General features: G+C 42.8%; 1 protein-coding gene across 14 annotated transcripts in view; it reads left to right on the top strand.

Moving 5' to 3' along the window:
* Positions 1-15,734, top strand: part of LOC101707293 (kinesin-like protein KIF16B) — a 333,418-nt gene that overhangs the window by 150,990 nt on the left and 166,694 nt on the right. For all 14 annotated transcript variants that reach the window (XR_015442054.1, XM_087189045.1, XM_021255092.2 and 11 more), the window contains exon 17: positions 1,000-1,088. Coding sequence is in view for 13 of the 14 variants with exons in the window: in XM_087189045.1 (XP_087045171.1) it covers positions 1,000-1,088 (89 nt within the window). In the remaining variant the exon portion in view is untranslated. The remainder of the gene's footprint in view (positions 1-999; positions 1,089-15,734) is intronic.

Consider the following 15,734-nt stretch of genomic DNA (forward strand, 5'->3'; position numbering starts at 1 on the left):
GCAGAGTAGGGCTGAGTTAGGACAATTGGGATCAACTCAGTGTGTTGGGATGGGGCCATCCAAAAGGTATACAAGGAGGGAGGTGGGCCAAGAACCAGAGAAAGAAGGGAAGATGTCAGAGGGGAAGACATCTGCCTAGGGTATCTTGACTGGTCCTCAAACTGACAAAGTCAGTAAAACCCACAGCTAACATTTGTATGAGCTGGAACTATGCTCACATTCTGGATATATTCTGCTGCTTATCTGCACAACTACTGTTGTCACACCCATGTCATGGATAACTTAGAAACTAGATGAAGACAGACTCCCCCTAACGTACTTGAGCCCAGAAAGTGGGGAGCCTTTACCCTAACCACCCATTTTCTCAGCCTCTCCACTCAACCGGCTTCAGAGGCTGCCTCAGGTTAACAGCACTTACATAGAAGTGTGGACAGAGCTCCAAGCCCCAGTATTCTCTAGAGCTGCTGGCCTGGCCACTGAAGCTGCTTTTCTGTCCCAGCATAGAGCCACCCTGCAGGGTCCTTTCTGGTTTCAGAGGGAGGAAAACCTGTTTGCCAAGAGGTCTCAGTGGAAGCCCAGTGGGTCAAGCCCTTAAATTTTGGTCTCCCTCCTCTCCCTCCTTGTCTTTGTTGCTCAGTTGGTGTGAGTGAGCACCACTGATGGCAGGGACTGCTGCCTGCTGGAGAGTGGGGCTCTCAAAGATGCTGTGGCTCCTCCTCTACTGTACCTGCATGTGCCCTGCTGTAGGGTTGGGGACCTGGTGAGTTTCCCCAGTGGTAGACTGCCAAGGCCCTGTGTGCTTCACATTCTGGGTTTGATTGTGAGACATGCAGGGCCTTGATGGTCCCTGAGCTGCTGTCCTCAGATAGACCCATTGCTCTGGGCATGAATGGGAGTGCATATGTCTTGTTGTCCCTCGAAAACTGAAGACAGAGAGTCCAGGGCGCTGGCCTTCTCTTACCCACCATGGTAACTGCTCTGCCCTGTGTCTGCTCTTAGAGTGGCCTTCTGTCCTCCTTCAGCTTGTCCATGACCGACCTCTCAAAGTCCTGTGAGAACCTGTCTGCAGTCATGTTGTACAACCCCGGGTGAGTTAACAGCTGTACTCTTTCCCTGTGATTGTTGCTGTCATAGTGTTTATTGTGCCAACTCTGTTATAGTCACTGGATAAAAATACAACTTCATTAGCACATCAGCTATAGTCATTTTCCTAGTTCCTTTCCAGCCCTTGCTGTATATATACTACATAATTTTACTGTTAAAATCACAACATAAATGGGATTACCTTTTTGATTTTTTTTTTTTTGCTTAACATAGTAAGCATTAGCAATGGTTGTAACAAGCTTCCTTATCATTTTCCTAACTGTCTAATATTTTAGAGTTGGCACTTTGATTTCTTGGTGCATGATCCCTTTGGCTGATACACTTTTATCTCATTTTATAAATTATTTTTAAGAACAGAGATAGCCTTGATTCTTAGAGTCTCCAACATATTGCCTAGGAAATTGTCTTCACTACTTTGAAATAAACTACTTTCAAACAAACACCACAGGGACTGCTGAGGACACAAATGACAGTGTTTTAACCAGCTTAGTAGCTGGATGACCTTGAGTGGTCACCTTAACTGCTCAAGTCCTCCATGGCTTCAGGAGGTGGCAATGATTAGGAAAATGCCTGGTAACAGGGAGCTGGACAGAGGACTTGAGGAGTCCTTTCCAGTTTTGTGAGGTTGACTAATTTTGTCTTTCTTGCCAAGAGGATTGCACATAAAATAATAAAGCCACATAAGTGGCTAAAACAGAGCAAGACAAGATCTTCTGGTGCTGCTATGTTTACCGTGTTTAGTGGTTGCTGTGTGCAGGGTGCTGTGCTGAGTATCTTGCTATACTCCTGCATCCTTTCTCCCTAGATCTCTCCACAACTCTACTCTCTTTTATTTTGAGGGAAAGGTGTGCACATTCATTCTCCCAGTGTTGTGGTTGGAGCTGTAGTGCATGTCCAGGTCTATGTGACTCTGCTTTGGCCACTTTATTCCTTGACTCACTCTAATCAGGGCCATTGCACAACCTGGGCATTCTGACTAGGCATCTCCCACAGTCTTTGAGCCCAGTGTTCCCTCAGCTCAGCCCCACCAGGACTCTGGGTTGTGAAAAGCTGGGACCTGCAGAGAATTGCTCGTTCCTTGGGAAGGGCCTTGTATCTGGGCTCCACAGTTGACAGGCTGCAGGTTGAAGCCCAGGTCCCAGTTGGTCCAGCTCCAAGACTGTGACTTCTGCAGGCAAAGCAGTTCTCCCTTGTGCCTGCTTTTGCCTTTACAGTCAGCCTTTCCATTTTGCTATGTGGGGTTGAGGACTGTTGTGCTCAGTAAGAACCCTGAGAGGTGAGACTCCTCTAGAAGGAATGGAGTGATCAGTACTTCAGAAAGCATGTTTGATGGGGTCCTTGATTCCTTACCATGGTTTTAACAGCTGCCTTTTGTGGTGACTAAAGATAAGTCATTCCTTTGGTCCTGTTGTTTAATATAAGGTAAAATACAGATCTCCAGGGTCAGTTTCACCTCATCCTGTGTGAAGCTGTCTGATCAAATTGTTCTGCAGTGTGAAAAGTGCTTGACTTTGTCTCCCAGCCTGGAACCCAGCTTATCCTGAATCCAGCTTCCACTTTTCTGTTTAATCTGGAACCATTTGCAAATGTGATGTGGCTGTTAATGCTTTGAAATCCAAAAAGTAATCTTCACTCAGCCTTTCGCCTGAGACATAGAGTCAGTAACTTCAAGCTCCCCCTTCTTTTACATTTACAGATACACAGAATTGAAGTCCTTTTTTTTCTCCTCCAGATACAGGAGAATATGCAGTCCTCTTAAAAGCGATTCTATTTTTTATTGTTTGAGTTCATAATCTCTTTTTGGTGTTTATGAAGAGCAGGTCAGAGTGCACTGGTTTCAGCCTCAGAACATTTCGATGACTTTCTGTGGTCTCAGCCATAAGTTCCATCCTGTGCTATCTGTGTTCTTCTCTGAGCACATCCCCCCAGGTGCTCTGGCCACTCCAGGTACTGTTTTCAAGGCTCAGACAGACCTAGACTCGCCTATGCCTCTGGGAATTTTCCTCTGCAAGGTTCAGATCATGGGGTACATTTGTGCCTTGCTGCCAAGGAACCCTAAAGCAGTCTCCTCTCTGGAAGCTTTTCCTAACTCCTCCCCTTGATCAAAAATAAATGTCCCTTTGCACAGTACACTGCTGCATTGCTGCCATCCTTATTTGATTCCTCTTTGTAAGGAACATTCATCTGTCAGCAAATCCTTTCTGAGCCTGCTGTGAAACAGACACAGTTCTAAGCCTGGGACATAATTTCGGATGATACTGGCAAGGTCAGTTTACATGCTCATTGGAGGAGAGAAGTAATCAGCAAGTAATTGAAGAATAAATCCTGAAAGTGGAATGAAATAGGAAGTCTTGGGGTCAGTACTCAATGGAAAGTTCAGGGAAGGCTTCTTGAGGAGGTGACACTTGATCTGAGACTTGAGTGGAGTGAAGGCAATGTTCTTAAAGCTGAAAGGGGAGAATGGAGAGGGATGTGCTCCAGACAGAGGGCAGGGCAAGTGTTGCTGCATCAGAATGGGAGGTAGAAAGTGGGTCAGAGTGGGTGGAAGGTAGAACAGTGGGAGGACGCGGGGTTGGGGCAGTGCAGGGCCAGCTGCTGCACCCTGTGGGCCACTGAAGTCTGGGAAGCTATGGAAAGGCTTCAGTCAGGAGAGTGTTTAGAAAGTGGGGTGTGTGGCCTGTGGAGACAGCAGCATAGAAGCGGGAGGCTGCTCAGACAGCTATTGGTGTAGGCCTAGGGAAAGAGAGTGGTGGCTGGGATCTGGGTTTTAGCCACAGAGACAGAGCAAGGTGGAGTCAAGGGTTTAAAGAGCAGGGGCAGAAGGTGTTCCCTTTCCTGAGAGGGCGGTGGTCATCAAGCACAGGACTGAGCTGGCAGTTGGGTGAGAATTCTGCTTCCTTTTAGCTTGGAAGTCGTTTGAAGTCAGGGACCTCATTTTATTCATTTCTATATTTTAAAGTGTCAGTCATATAATGTGGTTAATAAAAACTTAGCAAATGGATTTAAGAATGAAATTTTGGGCCAGGGATTTAGCTCAGTGGTTTCGCCGCCTGCCGTGCAGGCACAAAGACCCAAGTTCAATCCCCGGTACCAAAAAAAAAAAGAAAAAAGAAATTGTAGCAAAACATATGGGTCCTTTGGGGAAAGATTTTTTAAAATTAATTTCTCTAAGTGTGTGTGTTCCAAATATTGGAACAAGACATGATATTCAAAGGAATGCATTTTTGGAACATAGGTATAGTCCCAAATGACAGTGCATTTATTTGAACAATCTCAAGGTCGTGTTTAGGAGTCCTAAACAAAAGTTAGAAGGACAGCCTCATGATGAAATGGAGAATTAGGCAGAGGCAATCAGAGAATCCAAGTGAGGAGTGATCTGTTTTAGACTAAATTGCAGTTGGCTGAGGAAGTGGCTCTGGTTGCTTCCAACATGAACATCACACATCCTGTTCACCTGGCTTATGTTAGCAGACACAGTTTTGTCCCTGCTATGCCTGCAGTGCTTGTTGGTACAAATTCAAGTAAAAATCATTTAATAGTTCATCATACCTTCTTTCTCCCTGGCTTCCTGCCCCCCCTCAACTTGCCACCTGCTGGAGAGAAATGATTACCCATGAATTAAAATATAATTGGAAAAAATTTCTTAGCCTGATTTATGAGAAGTTGTCGACTGCAGCAACTGGGTAAAATGAAGCAAAATTAAAGCTATACTCATGTTGATTATCATTTTATGTTATGTTATGGGTATAAATACCCTCAGCCTAAATTAAATAACATGCAATAAACTGGAAGAACATTGAAAGAAATATGTTGAATACTTGGGTCCTAGCTTAATAATTGTTTAAATTGAGATATTAAGCTTTTAGACCCAAGTGTGTGCTTGTTTCTTAAGATGGAAATGTAAAACTGAGGTAATTAGGCAGAGCAGTGTGTGTTTATTGAGGCTCTGCTATGCGCGACCATTCTGTTAAGTGTCAGGTACAGACTATAGAAAGCTTGGGAGAGGGCCCAAGGCCTGTGTGCACTCAGAACTGTGGCATGAGGAGCCAGTTCTCTGGGAGGTCAGGGGGCAGGGGTGGGGCAAGGTGAAGTCCCTAGAAAGGAATTCTCTTTCTGGTGCAAGGGCCTCTTTGGGTAAGCATGCCATGATGTGTGGGGTACCGAGAAGCCAGAAGTCTTAGGTTTGTAGGAGGAATCTTTATCAACATGCAGCTCACCTCCAGCCGCGTCATGGAATCTATAATAAGCCTAATTTCACAGGAGCCCATTTGTCCTCAACTGCATAGAGATAGGCATTTTCCCCTATCCTAACATCTTCCTCACTTTCTGTCTAGTATGGATCATTCACTTAGAGTAGCAACAGCTCATGATGAATAACTAGAGCCCTTGTTCAGAGAAGGGTGGTGCAGAGGGCATGGCAGGTTACATGGGACCTTAAGTAAAAGATGTGCTGAAGCCTGTGGTCTGGTGCTTTCTTGCTCATGGGTGCGGGCATACGGATATTACTAATACCTTACTTAGAGTGACTGAAAGAATGCTAACTGGTCTTGGCTCTGAACACCCACGCTTCAGGGACCTGAAATCACTCCCCTCAGTTCTGCTGATGAATTCTCTCCAGTATCCACAAATGACTGCACTGTGCAAGTAGGAGAGGCAGACTGGAGAGGCAATCCAGTGGGGAAAGGAAATTGCATGAGCAAACCAGATGAAAGCTTGAAGGATAGAGTCATGCTGAGGGTTAGGAAGAGATAAGAGGACTCTGCAGGCTGAGTCTTGGCTGGATAGAGCTCTGAAAGTTAAGCACTGGTACTTGCAGTTTGCTTTGATAAAAGAGCTGCTCCTAGGGGAGATACAACTTTGGATCTAGGCAGGGTGGATTAGAAGTAGAAGAGAGATTGCAGCTCAGCACCCTCGGGCACATACATAATATTGTGTATGCGTAACATTTTGATGAGTTCTGGTCAGCTTGTTTTAAAGCGTGTTCAAAATTTGTGATTAATGGGCTGGGGATTTAGCTCAGTGGTTCCACCACTTGCCTCGCAAGCTCAAGGTCCCAAGTTCAATCCCTGGTACCAAAATTTGTGATTAAAATATATGGTCCAAAACAACAGAATTTTTCTATATGCTAATAAGTATGTGGCAACTAATTTCTTCACTGTTTTTTTAATAGTTGTAGTAAGATTAACTTAATACAAAAATTACTATTTTAACCATTTTTAAGTGTACAGTAGTGTTGCATGCATTGACATTGCTGTGCAACCAGCTGATCTTTAGAGTACTTCTCATCTTGTAAAATGAAACTCTACCCATTAGTAATTTCCCATTCCCTTCTGATCCTCAGCTCCTGACAACCATTATTTTTCTTTTTGTCTCCATGAATTTGATTATCATAGGTACCTTGAATAGGTGGAATCATACAGTGTGTGTCTTTCTGTGAATGGCTTATTTCACTTGGCATACTGTCTTCAAGGCTTATTAACATTGAAGTATCAGAATCTCCTTCACTTATGGTTGAATAATGATCTATCATATGTTTATATCTCATTTTGTTGATCTATTCGTCTGTTGTTGGGCACAAGTTTTTCCATCTTTGGGCTAATGCTGCTGTGAACATGGATGTGCAGATATCTCATTGAGGCTTTGATTTGATTTCTTCTGAATATATAAACTAGAAAGAATTTGCTTGATCATATTGTAGTTCTCTTTGTAATTTTTCAAGGACTGCCATACTATTTTCTATTGTATAATTTTACATTCTCACTAACAATGCACAAGGAGCCCGCATTTCTCCACATCCACTCCAACACTTGAAATTCACTGGTTTTTCCTAGTAGCCCTCCTAATAAATGTGAGGTGGCATCTTATTTGAGTTTTTCTTCACTCTTTTTTCTTCTGTTTTCTCAAGAATGTCCAGTTTTGAAAAATATATCTTAAAATTCCCTCAACAAGTCTAATAAATAAATGATGAGTGAACATCTAATGTGGATTGATTTCAAGAAACTCATTCAGTGTGTCTTAAAAGCCAGATAGCGGTAGGAGATCAGAAAGTATTAATAGCCAAGGAGCAGCATGATCATTTTGCACTAAAAGGCGTCCTTCTGATGGTGCATAATGAGATCCCTGGAGAAGTCACAGCAAGGACTCTAGAGGGGACAGCTGGAACTGAGGCAGTGCTAGAGAAAATCTAGAAAGGGGAGCTGTAGAGATAATCAAGGCTGGAAGTTGTGTGTCCTGGATTATTAACTGGCTATGGAATGTCACCAAGGAGAAAGGATATTGACTTCCAGTTTCTGTCTTCAGTAATTGGTTGAATGGTGAGTGCTATTCAGCCAAAACACAAATATGGAGGAGGAGGAGGAGGAATAGGTTGTCAAGAGGGGGGGAGGATAATGAGAACAACCTTGGAAGACTGGGCCCTAAGCCTGGAATTTCCACCTCGTTGTGTGCATTTGAGTACTGTGTCAGACACCCTGAGGGAAAAGTCAGGGTTCATGGGGCCTGTCAAAAACATTCTTCCTTATCTTTCAGGATGAAGGCAGTTCCCCACTAATAAAATTGATGTGCACAGCTCTGCCACAGTTACTTCATTCCTACAGCTGAGGTTCAAGGGCTTGTCCTTTATCCAACCCTGCTGTGGCTGAGTGATTTAGACAGACCGAGGCTCAGGCACCTTGGTGAGTTTACACAGCTCTCTCCCTTTTTTGCATCAAGCTCCTGAGCACCGCCGGTTTCCTGTCCTTTGCTGGCAGTCATGGCCCACTCTATCCCCTGGGAATTCTTTTCTCTCAGATTGGCTCCACGTGGGAATGTCCTGCCTGCTCTCTTCTTGCTGTTCCTTGCCTTATCCCAAGCAAATCTATGGGAACTTTTCACCATGAGAATTTTGCCCCCGTCACTGTGGAAGAACAAGTAGGAAGGACCTGCCCCTGGATTCCGCTTCTAGTCTAAACCCGAGGTGGAGCAAATTATACTTCCTTAGCCCTTCGTAGTGACCTCTTTCTTTTCCCAGTGTCTGGTCTGTACTGTCAGTACCTGTGGGGTGACTTCCAAGCCCCAGCATGATCTTTCATTACATTGTTCTCTGACATGAACCACTATCACTTTCCACCTTAAACTTGACCCTTCAGTTTAGGTGGATAGAACACCTTTCGCACTTCTCCCCAGGTTTCTGCATCTATAAAACCATCCATGAAGCTCACCTTCTTCCTTTGGCAAGTCCTCATACTCTGACCTCGGTATAGGAATTAGGTCCTCAGGAGGCTTTCCATGCATGTTCAGTTTAAGCTAAATGCTTCCTCATTATTCTCGGGCAGGCATTCATGCATAGCTTTATCATGGCTCTCTCTGAACAAATCTCATTGATCCTGGCATATTTAATTGATGTATACTTCTTGAAGTCAGGGATAACACTGTACCCATCTTTGAATCTTGTACATAGAAACTTGCATGTGTTGGGCACTTAAACACTCACTGAGGTGTAGTTTTCAGCCAGCCAATGTGCTCTCATACATAGGATGTCTGCTTATAGGTCTGCAGGTGCCTCTTGCTTCAAATGGGTCATGTGCACTGTTTAAGTATCTAGACATCATGGTCTTTGTGAGTGCTTCCTACATGTTTGGGGGTTTCTTAATGATTTCAGTGTCTCGGTCCGGCCGCAACCTGTCGAACAAGACCTGAGTGGGGACGTGAGGATTGAGAAAGAAGAAACAGAGAGACGGGAGGGCCCACAAAGACCGAGCCTTAAAGAAAGACACAGAGATAGAGTCGGGAGGGCTCCCAAGACCGAGCAAGCAAGTTTATTTTCACCTCTCTTTTATACACTCAGTGAGTTAGGTCATTAACCATGACCTTTATCCAAAACTCCTGCTTCGTTGTTTACCAGTTCTTTGGGAATTCCCCACCCTCATGGGCTTTCTTGTTTCTCGGGCTTACAGAACGTTCATCACGTTCCAGGGCAATCTAATTCGGCAAGTACGTGGTTCCTCATGACATAGTCTCCTTGCTCTATATTATGGAGGGTAAGATTAAACATGGATCCTCTATGGCTAACACCGCTCTCCACAGCTAACACCGCTCTCCACATTTCAGATTAATGTTTGTCTCTGTTTCTTTTATTGCATATAGAGCTGAGTATTTTTTTTTACAATAGTCCAGAAATTTACTACTTAGTATTGTTTCGTCCAAAACAGAGCTCTACAAAAGAATTATAGCTAGTTAGCAAATAATTGTAACCAAGAAGATCCAGTGTACCTCAAAGCAGCCAATTCTGACTTTGCCTAACAGGCAACTCACCAATTTTCCAGTAGCCCAGGTGTTGAAAAAACCTGAATTACAGTATGATTTGGAGTTTTAAAAAGCAAGTGCTTGCTACTCAAGAATGTTTTATGCATCAACTAGGCGTATAAAGTTGGGTACATCATTTCTAATGTAGTTTTGGAACTTACTGCTGGTCTGCATCTCAGACTCCCTGGAAACTGATTTGTACACACACATGCGTGGTACTTAGTGCCAGAGAATTTTTGGATAGGGCCGAGCAGCCTGGTGGCTTCCTCTGGGAATGAGCTCCACTTTGGAGGAGTGCCCAGCCGGGGTCTTTGCCAGCTAGCAGATAACTCCCTGCAGGAGAAACATTCCTCCTCAGCTGGTGCAGCATCTTGAAGGAGAAGCAAGCCTACTGCTTGGCTTCTCTGCCTTGCAAGGAGACTGCAAACAGGCAGCTAACTTGGCAGGATGTGGAAGCTTTCACAGCTTCTTGAAAGTGCTCGAAGCAAAATTAGATACTTTCCAAGTTCATTTCAGTCTTGAAAATAAAAGAATTTTTTATTGGCACATTAGCCTCATTTAAGCATTAACCAGTGGTGAGCCTATTTAAATGGATAAATGTGAATCATTAGATTGTGAAGAGAAGGAACACCCTGGTTTCAAAACCAGTTAAACTAAAACGCTGTCAGAAGACAAGATCAGACCTGTATTTTGTGAGCCACTTTCTGAGAACCATCCACTGAGGGAGGTTCTGGGGGTAGGCTTTGGTTGGCTTTAGGGCCACCACAAACTTCAGTGGCCATGGAAGAAGATGGTCCAAAGTCATCACTGGTCAAGCGAGGAGGAGAGATGAGAGAGTATTGTGTAATTTAATGTTCTCATCATAGGAAATATAAAAATCACAATAAACAAAGAAATTACTGCAGTGTAATATGTTCCTATATATTATAACCTTTACCTCTGTCTGTTCTACTTGTCTCTCTTTCCTGTCCCTGTCTTTATCTGCATATACACATATATATATATAGATAGATAATTTGTATTCATATATTCCCTCTTTTTTTGATGGGCTCATATTGGACTTGTAAGGAGTTTTTGCACTTAATTTTTTTTCTTTTCATAACTATTTTTTCTATGTCATACTGTGGTCAGTGTGATATTCCATTGTGTTGATACTCCATAGACTATTGAACTTATCTTCTATTGATAGGCATTTTTTAAACCTCGTTTTTACTTTTCACAAGCTATTGGGGTGAAGAGATTTGTAGTTAAATCTTTCTTTGGTGATTTCCTCAGGGGAGAAAAGAGTAAAGATAGAATTTCTAGGTCAGAGATACACAATTTTAAGTTCTTAATGCATATTCACAAATTATTCTCCATTTAGTATTGGTACATATCACCACCATTCCCACTGATCCTGTATGAGAGATGCATGGAACTGCAAAGGGACCTTGAATTGTTGAATTTATCAGTATAAGTACACCCTCCTGGGTGCAATTCTAGGCTATGTTCCCAGGAACTAGGATGGAGAGTTGCTGCAGTAGTGGCTCTTGAAAAGCAAGCCCTGGGCACCCTGGCTGTCACCAAGGATCCATTAATCACCCAGTTCTTCTGTGCTCTACTAAGAACTCTGTATGGGGTGAGCTCCAGCCTTCCCAGTGCTTTCTCATTCAAAATATGACTGGATTCCAGAATGCAGCACCAGAAGGAACTAGATTGTGGTCAGAATTCTAGAATTCAGATTTAAAAAAGCTAAAGGCACCATGATGGTAGCTAACAATGCTTATGTAAGAAGAAAGAAGCTTTGTTCTCCCTCCTGTGTCCCACCTTTCCCCTAGTTCTTCCTTATTACCTCCCTCCTCCCTCCTCCCTCCTCCCTCCCTTCACTAAGCTGAAAGGAGAAGTACATCACATTAGGGAGAAAGTAGGGAGGCTCTGTGATGGTTATATCCTTCATCCTTTGTTGTTTTGAGACTTAGCTTCACTGTAGATGTCTGTTAGCTCAGAAAGCAGATGCACAACCCAGTTTGTTACTCACTCAGGGCCCAGCAGAGTACCTGGTGCTTAATAGGCATTTAATAAATGTAATCAAGAGGAATTCACTTTCCCCCTTCACAGCAATGTGGAAGGGCCTTCAGCAGTAGATCCTGGTTGTAGCTGGAGAACTTGTGGACAGTGAAACTTTCACCTTCAGATGAAGTCATGGTCCCCATTGCATGATCTGGGAGGAAAGGGCACTTTCTCTTATAAGCATGGCTCCTCTAGCTATGCTTAGCTCTCATTTTGCTCACTTCCTCCCACTTTGTAAATTGTCTTACCCGGTTTTTCCCTTGCTGACCTTGAGCATGGAAGTTTTATACATGTTGTTGGCAATATTTATGTTGCTGGTAATTTGGTAGTTAGCCTATGTTTTCCGTGGTTATTTACTGTGTTTGTCTCTGTTTGTTTGTTTGTTTATTTATTTATTTATTTTTAGTTTAGTTTGCTTCAGTGCTTGTTTCTTCGGATTTTGGTCTCAGTTGTCTTGCTGTTTTATGGACCATATACTAACTTTACAATTGCTATAGATTGGCTTAAATAGCTTGTTAAGATGCACAGTCTTAGGAAACTTGTGATGAAAGCAACAGAAAGAAGTGGGTTACTTTCTCCATTAACCAAGATTAGTGTTAATGGCAGACTTGGCTTTTGCTTTCTTGTCCTTGAGTATTATTCCACTGTGAGCCATTTTAAATGATGAGTTCTATATGTTTTCTGTTTCCAAAGTAGGCAGAAAGAGGAGCTGTTGAAATCAAAGAACAATTTATCTTGACTGGTTATTTTCATTTGCCTTGTCTGAGTAGTGGGCTGTGTGCTTCTCTCCTTTTGTAATTGTACGGTCTACAGCCAAATAGTTAAGGTCAACTGAGCATACAAGACTTGTCCTAATGAAATGATGAGTGATTGTTATGGTCAAGAGTAGAAGAGAGCAGGTTACCTTCAAGCCCTACACTATAGCATGGTTTAGCATTAACTTGATCCCATGCTGCTAGCTCTTTGTTGCAGGTTATTTTCCCTGATTAGAGGAATGCTGATTGTGTCAGGGGTTCCAGTTGTACTGGTCCCTTCCTGCTCCCAGGTTGCATCTTTGGTTCCCATATCTTGGAACACTTGTCCAGGTATCCACCAGCTTGTCACGTAGTAAAATCTGTGTGGCCTCCAAGATACCAGTTTAAATGTCTCTTCCTCAAGCCAGATTTCATCTCCTTGGCAGTGTTAAGTGTGTTTGTTGGTGCAACTGTATGTCTACTGTTGGTCTCTGTATTTGGCAGTATGTGAGAGGGTCTTATTTTCTCTACTCTGTGTCCCCAGCTCTAATTAGGTGTTTGAGGAAAAAGTTTTGTCAGAATATGTGTATTGTGAATTGTTCCCTGATGAGGCACTTCTGTCTCTTCTTTGATCAAAGCCCATATAGCACTTTTAAGCTTGAGTAGCTATTTCCCAACTTACGTGACATCAAATGTTCAATCAGTAGCAGCAGCCCCTCTTGTCTTAGATATTTTAAAGTTAATTGCCATCATTGTTGGAAATCAATAGAAATGAACTAGAGGTTGACGAAAGCAAATCAAAAGTAAAACAGTTGCTACAATTAGAGTAGATTTTAAAAATTCAAGTAGTTTTTTTCATTATAAAGTGACATGCTTATTGTAAAAAAGTAACACACTCAGAAATGAATAAGTAATCACAAATGTTCATAATCCTTCCACCAAGAAATAATCATTGGTTTACATTGGTATATTTGCTTCTATTTTTAAAGTACATACAGTATACAGAGTGCAATTGTGTGTCAGATATGATCTTATATCATAATAGAGTATTTAAAACTTTGAGGGGACACTGGATAATACAATTCTCTCTTCTGTTTTTCTATTAACATTCTATTGTGAGCTTTTTCTGAGGCCATTGAACGTGATCATTCTATGTTTATATCTCAATTTAACCACTTACCACTACAATTTTTTCAATTCAGGATGACCAAAAATTACATATTTTTTCGTTAATTTTATGAGATAATGTAACAGGAAATATGAAAACAATAATTTTATCAAATTTATTCAGTGCATGAAAATGATTAAAATGAATAATTGATAATTTGAAATAGGAAAAGGCCCAAGGGTTTGGGGATGGCAGAAGGGGAAGGGGAATGGGAAGAAGGGAAAGGAAAAATTATGAGAAAGAAAAAAATATGGAATCAAAGTCTGTGTAAATAGGGAAGGGTGGAGGGGGTGAAGGGTGCACAGGTAATGGGACAAAAAATAAGAACTAAGATACATCATGTTCTTGTACAAACACCCAATGATAAATGTAAATGTATTTTATGCCTAAAATGTACCAATAAACATATATATATATATATATATATATATATATATATATATATATATAAAAGAATCGACTGGTTGAAATGATACCTGCCCAAGTGACACTCAGAATAGTAAACAAACATCCTGGCCAATTGACATTCAGGGTTTACTTTTGCCTAATAATTAAGGACCCTGCAAACTATTTTGCTTTTTTTTCTCTCGTTTAAATTGTTGATAACATTGCGGTAAATTATCTTGTCTAAATCTTTGCCCACTTTGCTATTTTGTGAGTCAGATTCACACCTCAGATTCTATTGTTTTGTTTCTGATAATGCTGGGGATGGAACCCCGAGCCTGGTGCATGTTAGGCCAGCACTCTGCCATGAAGCTATATCCCAGCCTGACAGCCAAAATTCTTTATTTGGTAGCAGTTGCTGCTTATATTAAAGCAACATGGGACACAGTGAGGAGAGAGATACCAGGGAGAGAAACCATGAAGTTGGAGCCTGGAAAAGTAAAGGCATGACTGGCGAGCTGCGGTGGAGCAGTTCTCTGAACACAGGATGTGCCCAGACTGTCAGCAGTCCCTTCGGCGCTACAGAAGCCACATTTCAGAAGTGCCTGGTTAGGGGTGTTAGCTGCGTCTTTCCGCATGCTGTACCAAAGGCTTACAAAGGTGCAAAACAGACTTGTGAAGCTCTTCATACCTGTCATGCATCGTCACTTCACAGGAGTTGTGGAGCATCTTATCTTCTGGATCTGGAGACTTCCTTCCCTCCTTTGCTCTTTTTCTTCTGCCTCCAAATGCACACAGCTTTTCTTTGCCTTTCTTAACTAACCTCTTCTTGGGTTTCCCAGTGTAGACCCCACCCAACTTTTCTAAAGAATGGTCTACTATGTGCATTTTCAACAATGAAAGTTCATGAATCATGGGTGCATTCATGTTACAGAATTTCATGTTGTGAACCATATTGTGCAATAATAGTCAATGATTTGGGAACTTGTCCCAGGTGTGCATTTTGGGAACTGGTTCCTAAGTGAACTTTACTGTAGGCGCTCTGCTCTCTGCTGTGGGGATAGATGTGGCTGATAGCAGTGTCAGAGCAGTCATGGTGTCAGACTGTTTTGCTCACCCATGTCCCTAAATTTGCTGCAGTGAATTCTTCTGAAAAATGTCCGAGGAGTGCCCCAAACTGTTTCTTAAACCAGAGAGAGGCCTGTGTTGTCTGGCACCAACTTCTCCCTACCTGATCTACTGTGACTCCTTGGGGTGGGTTTCTGGCTCTGAAGCTCCCATCACTGTCTTCTGAGTGCTCCCCAAGCCAGTCATTAGTTGAATACCTACTATGTGCCTTGCAGAAGGCCCTCAGTTTACACAGTCAGCCATGGTGTGGAGGAGTCTCTTTCCTTCGAGAGCCCTAATGCAAGGGCCCTCTGGGGCCCAATTGCTCTCCTTTGGCCCCCACCCTGGTTTCCTCCACTCCTTGCATGCTGGTCTTGCAGGGTTCACAGTGAGCCATGTGCGGAGTCTCCTGATCGTTGCCTGGTTCCGCCCTCATGATGGCACCAGACATGTCCGCTAGCTTTTCCTTTCCTTGGTGTAGCTCTCTCCTTGATGTCTCCTTCTCTCCACCTTCTTCCCTGGTTTTGTTCACTTCCATAGCAATTGTTATAATGACATATTCAGCCTTTATTAGTTACCTGCTCCCCATGCTGGATAGAAGGTTTATAAGGGCAGGGATTTGGCTCTGTTGTGAATCTACAGTGCCTACAATGGCAGCAGGCACACTCATGGCATGGTGAACAAGTGCATTGGTGAGTAAGGGGACCCTCACTTCTGAGTGTCATGACCAGAGCCAGGATAGGGTAGAAGAGCGTCCTGTCAGGAAGGGGTCCCAAGAGGGTCAGTTGACCTGTGACGTTCAGCTAATGGTCCAGCTTCCCACTTTTCATGCCTCACCACATGTCTTTGTTTAATAGAAACAGTAGACAGATGGGGGTCATCTTGGCTCTGTGTGTATCTCCCAT

The sequence above is a fragment of the Heterocephalus glaber genome, unplaced genomic scaffold, assembly GCF_053883595.1.
Source record: "Heterocephalus glaber isolate CG9 unplaced genomic scaffold, H.glaber_assembly_v1.0 deba00001532, whole genome shotgun sequence".
NCBI lineage: Eukaryota > Metazoa > Chordata > Mammalia > Rodentia > Bathyergidae > Heterocephalus > Heterocephalus glaber.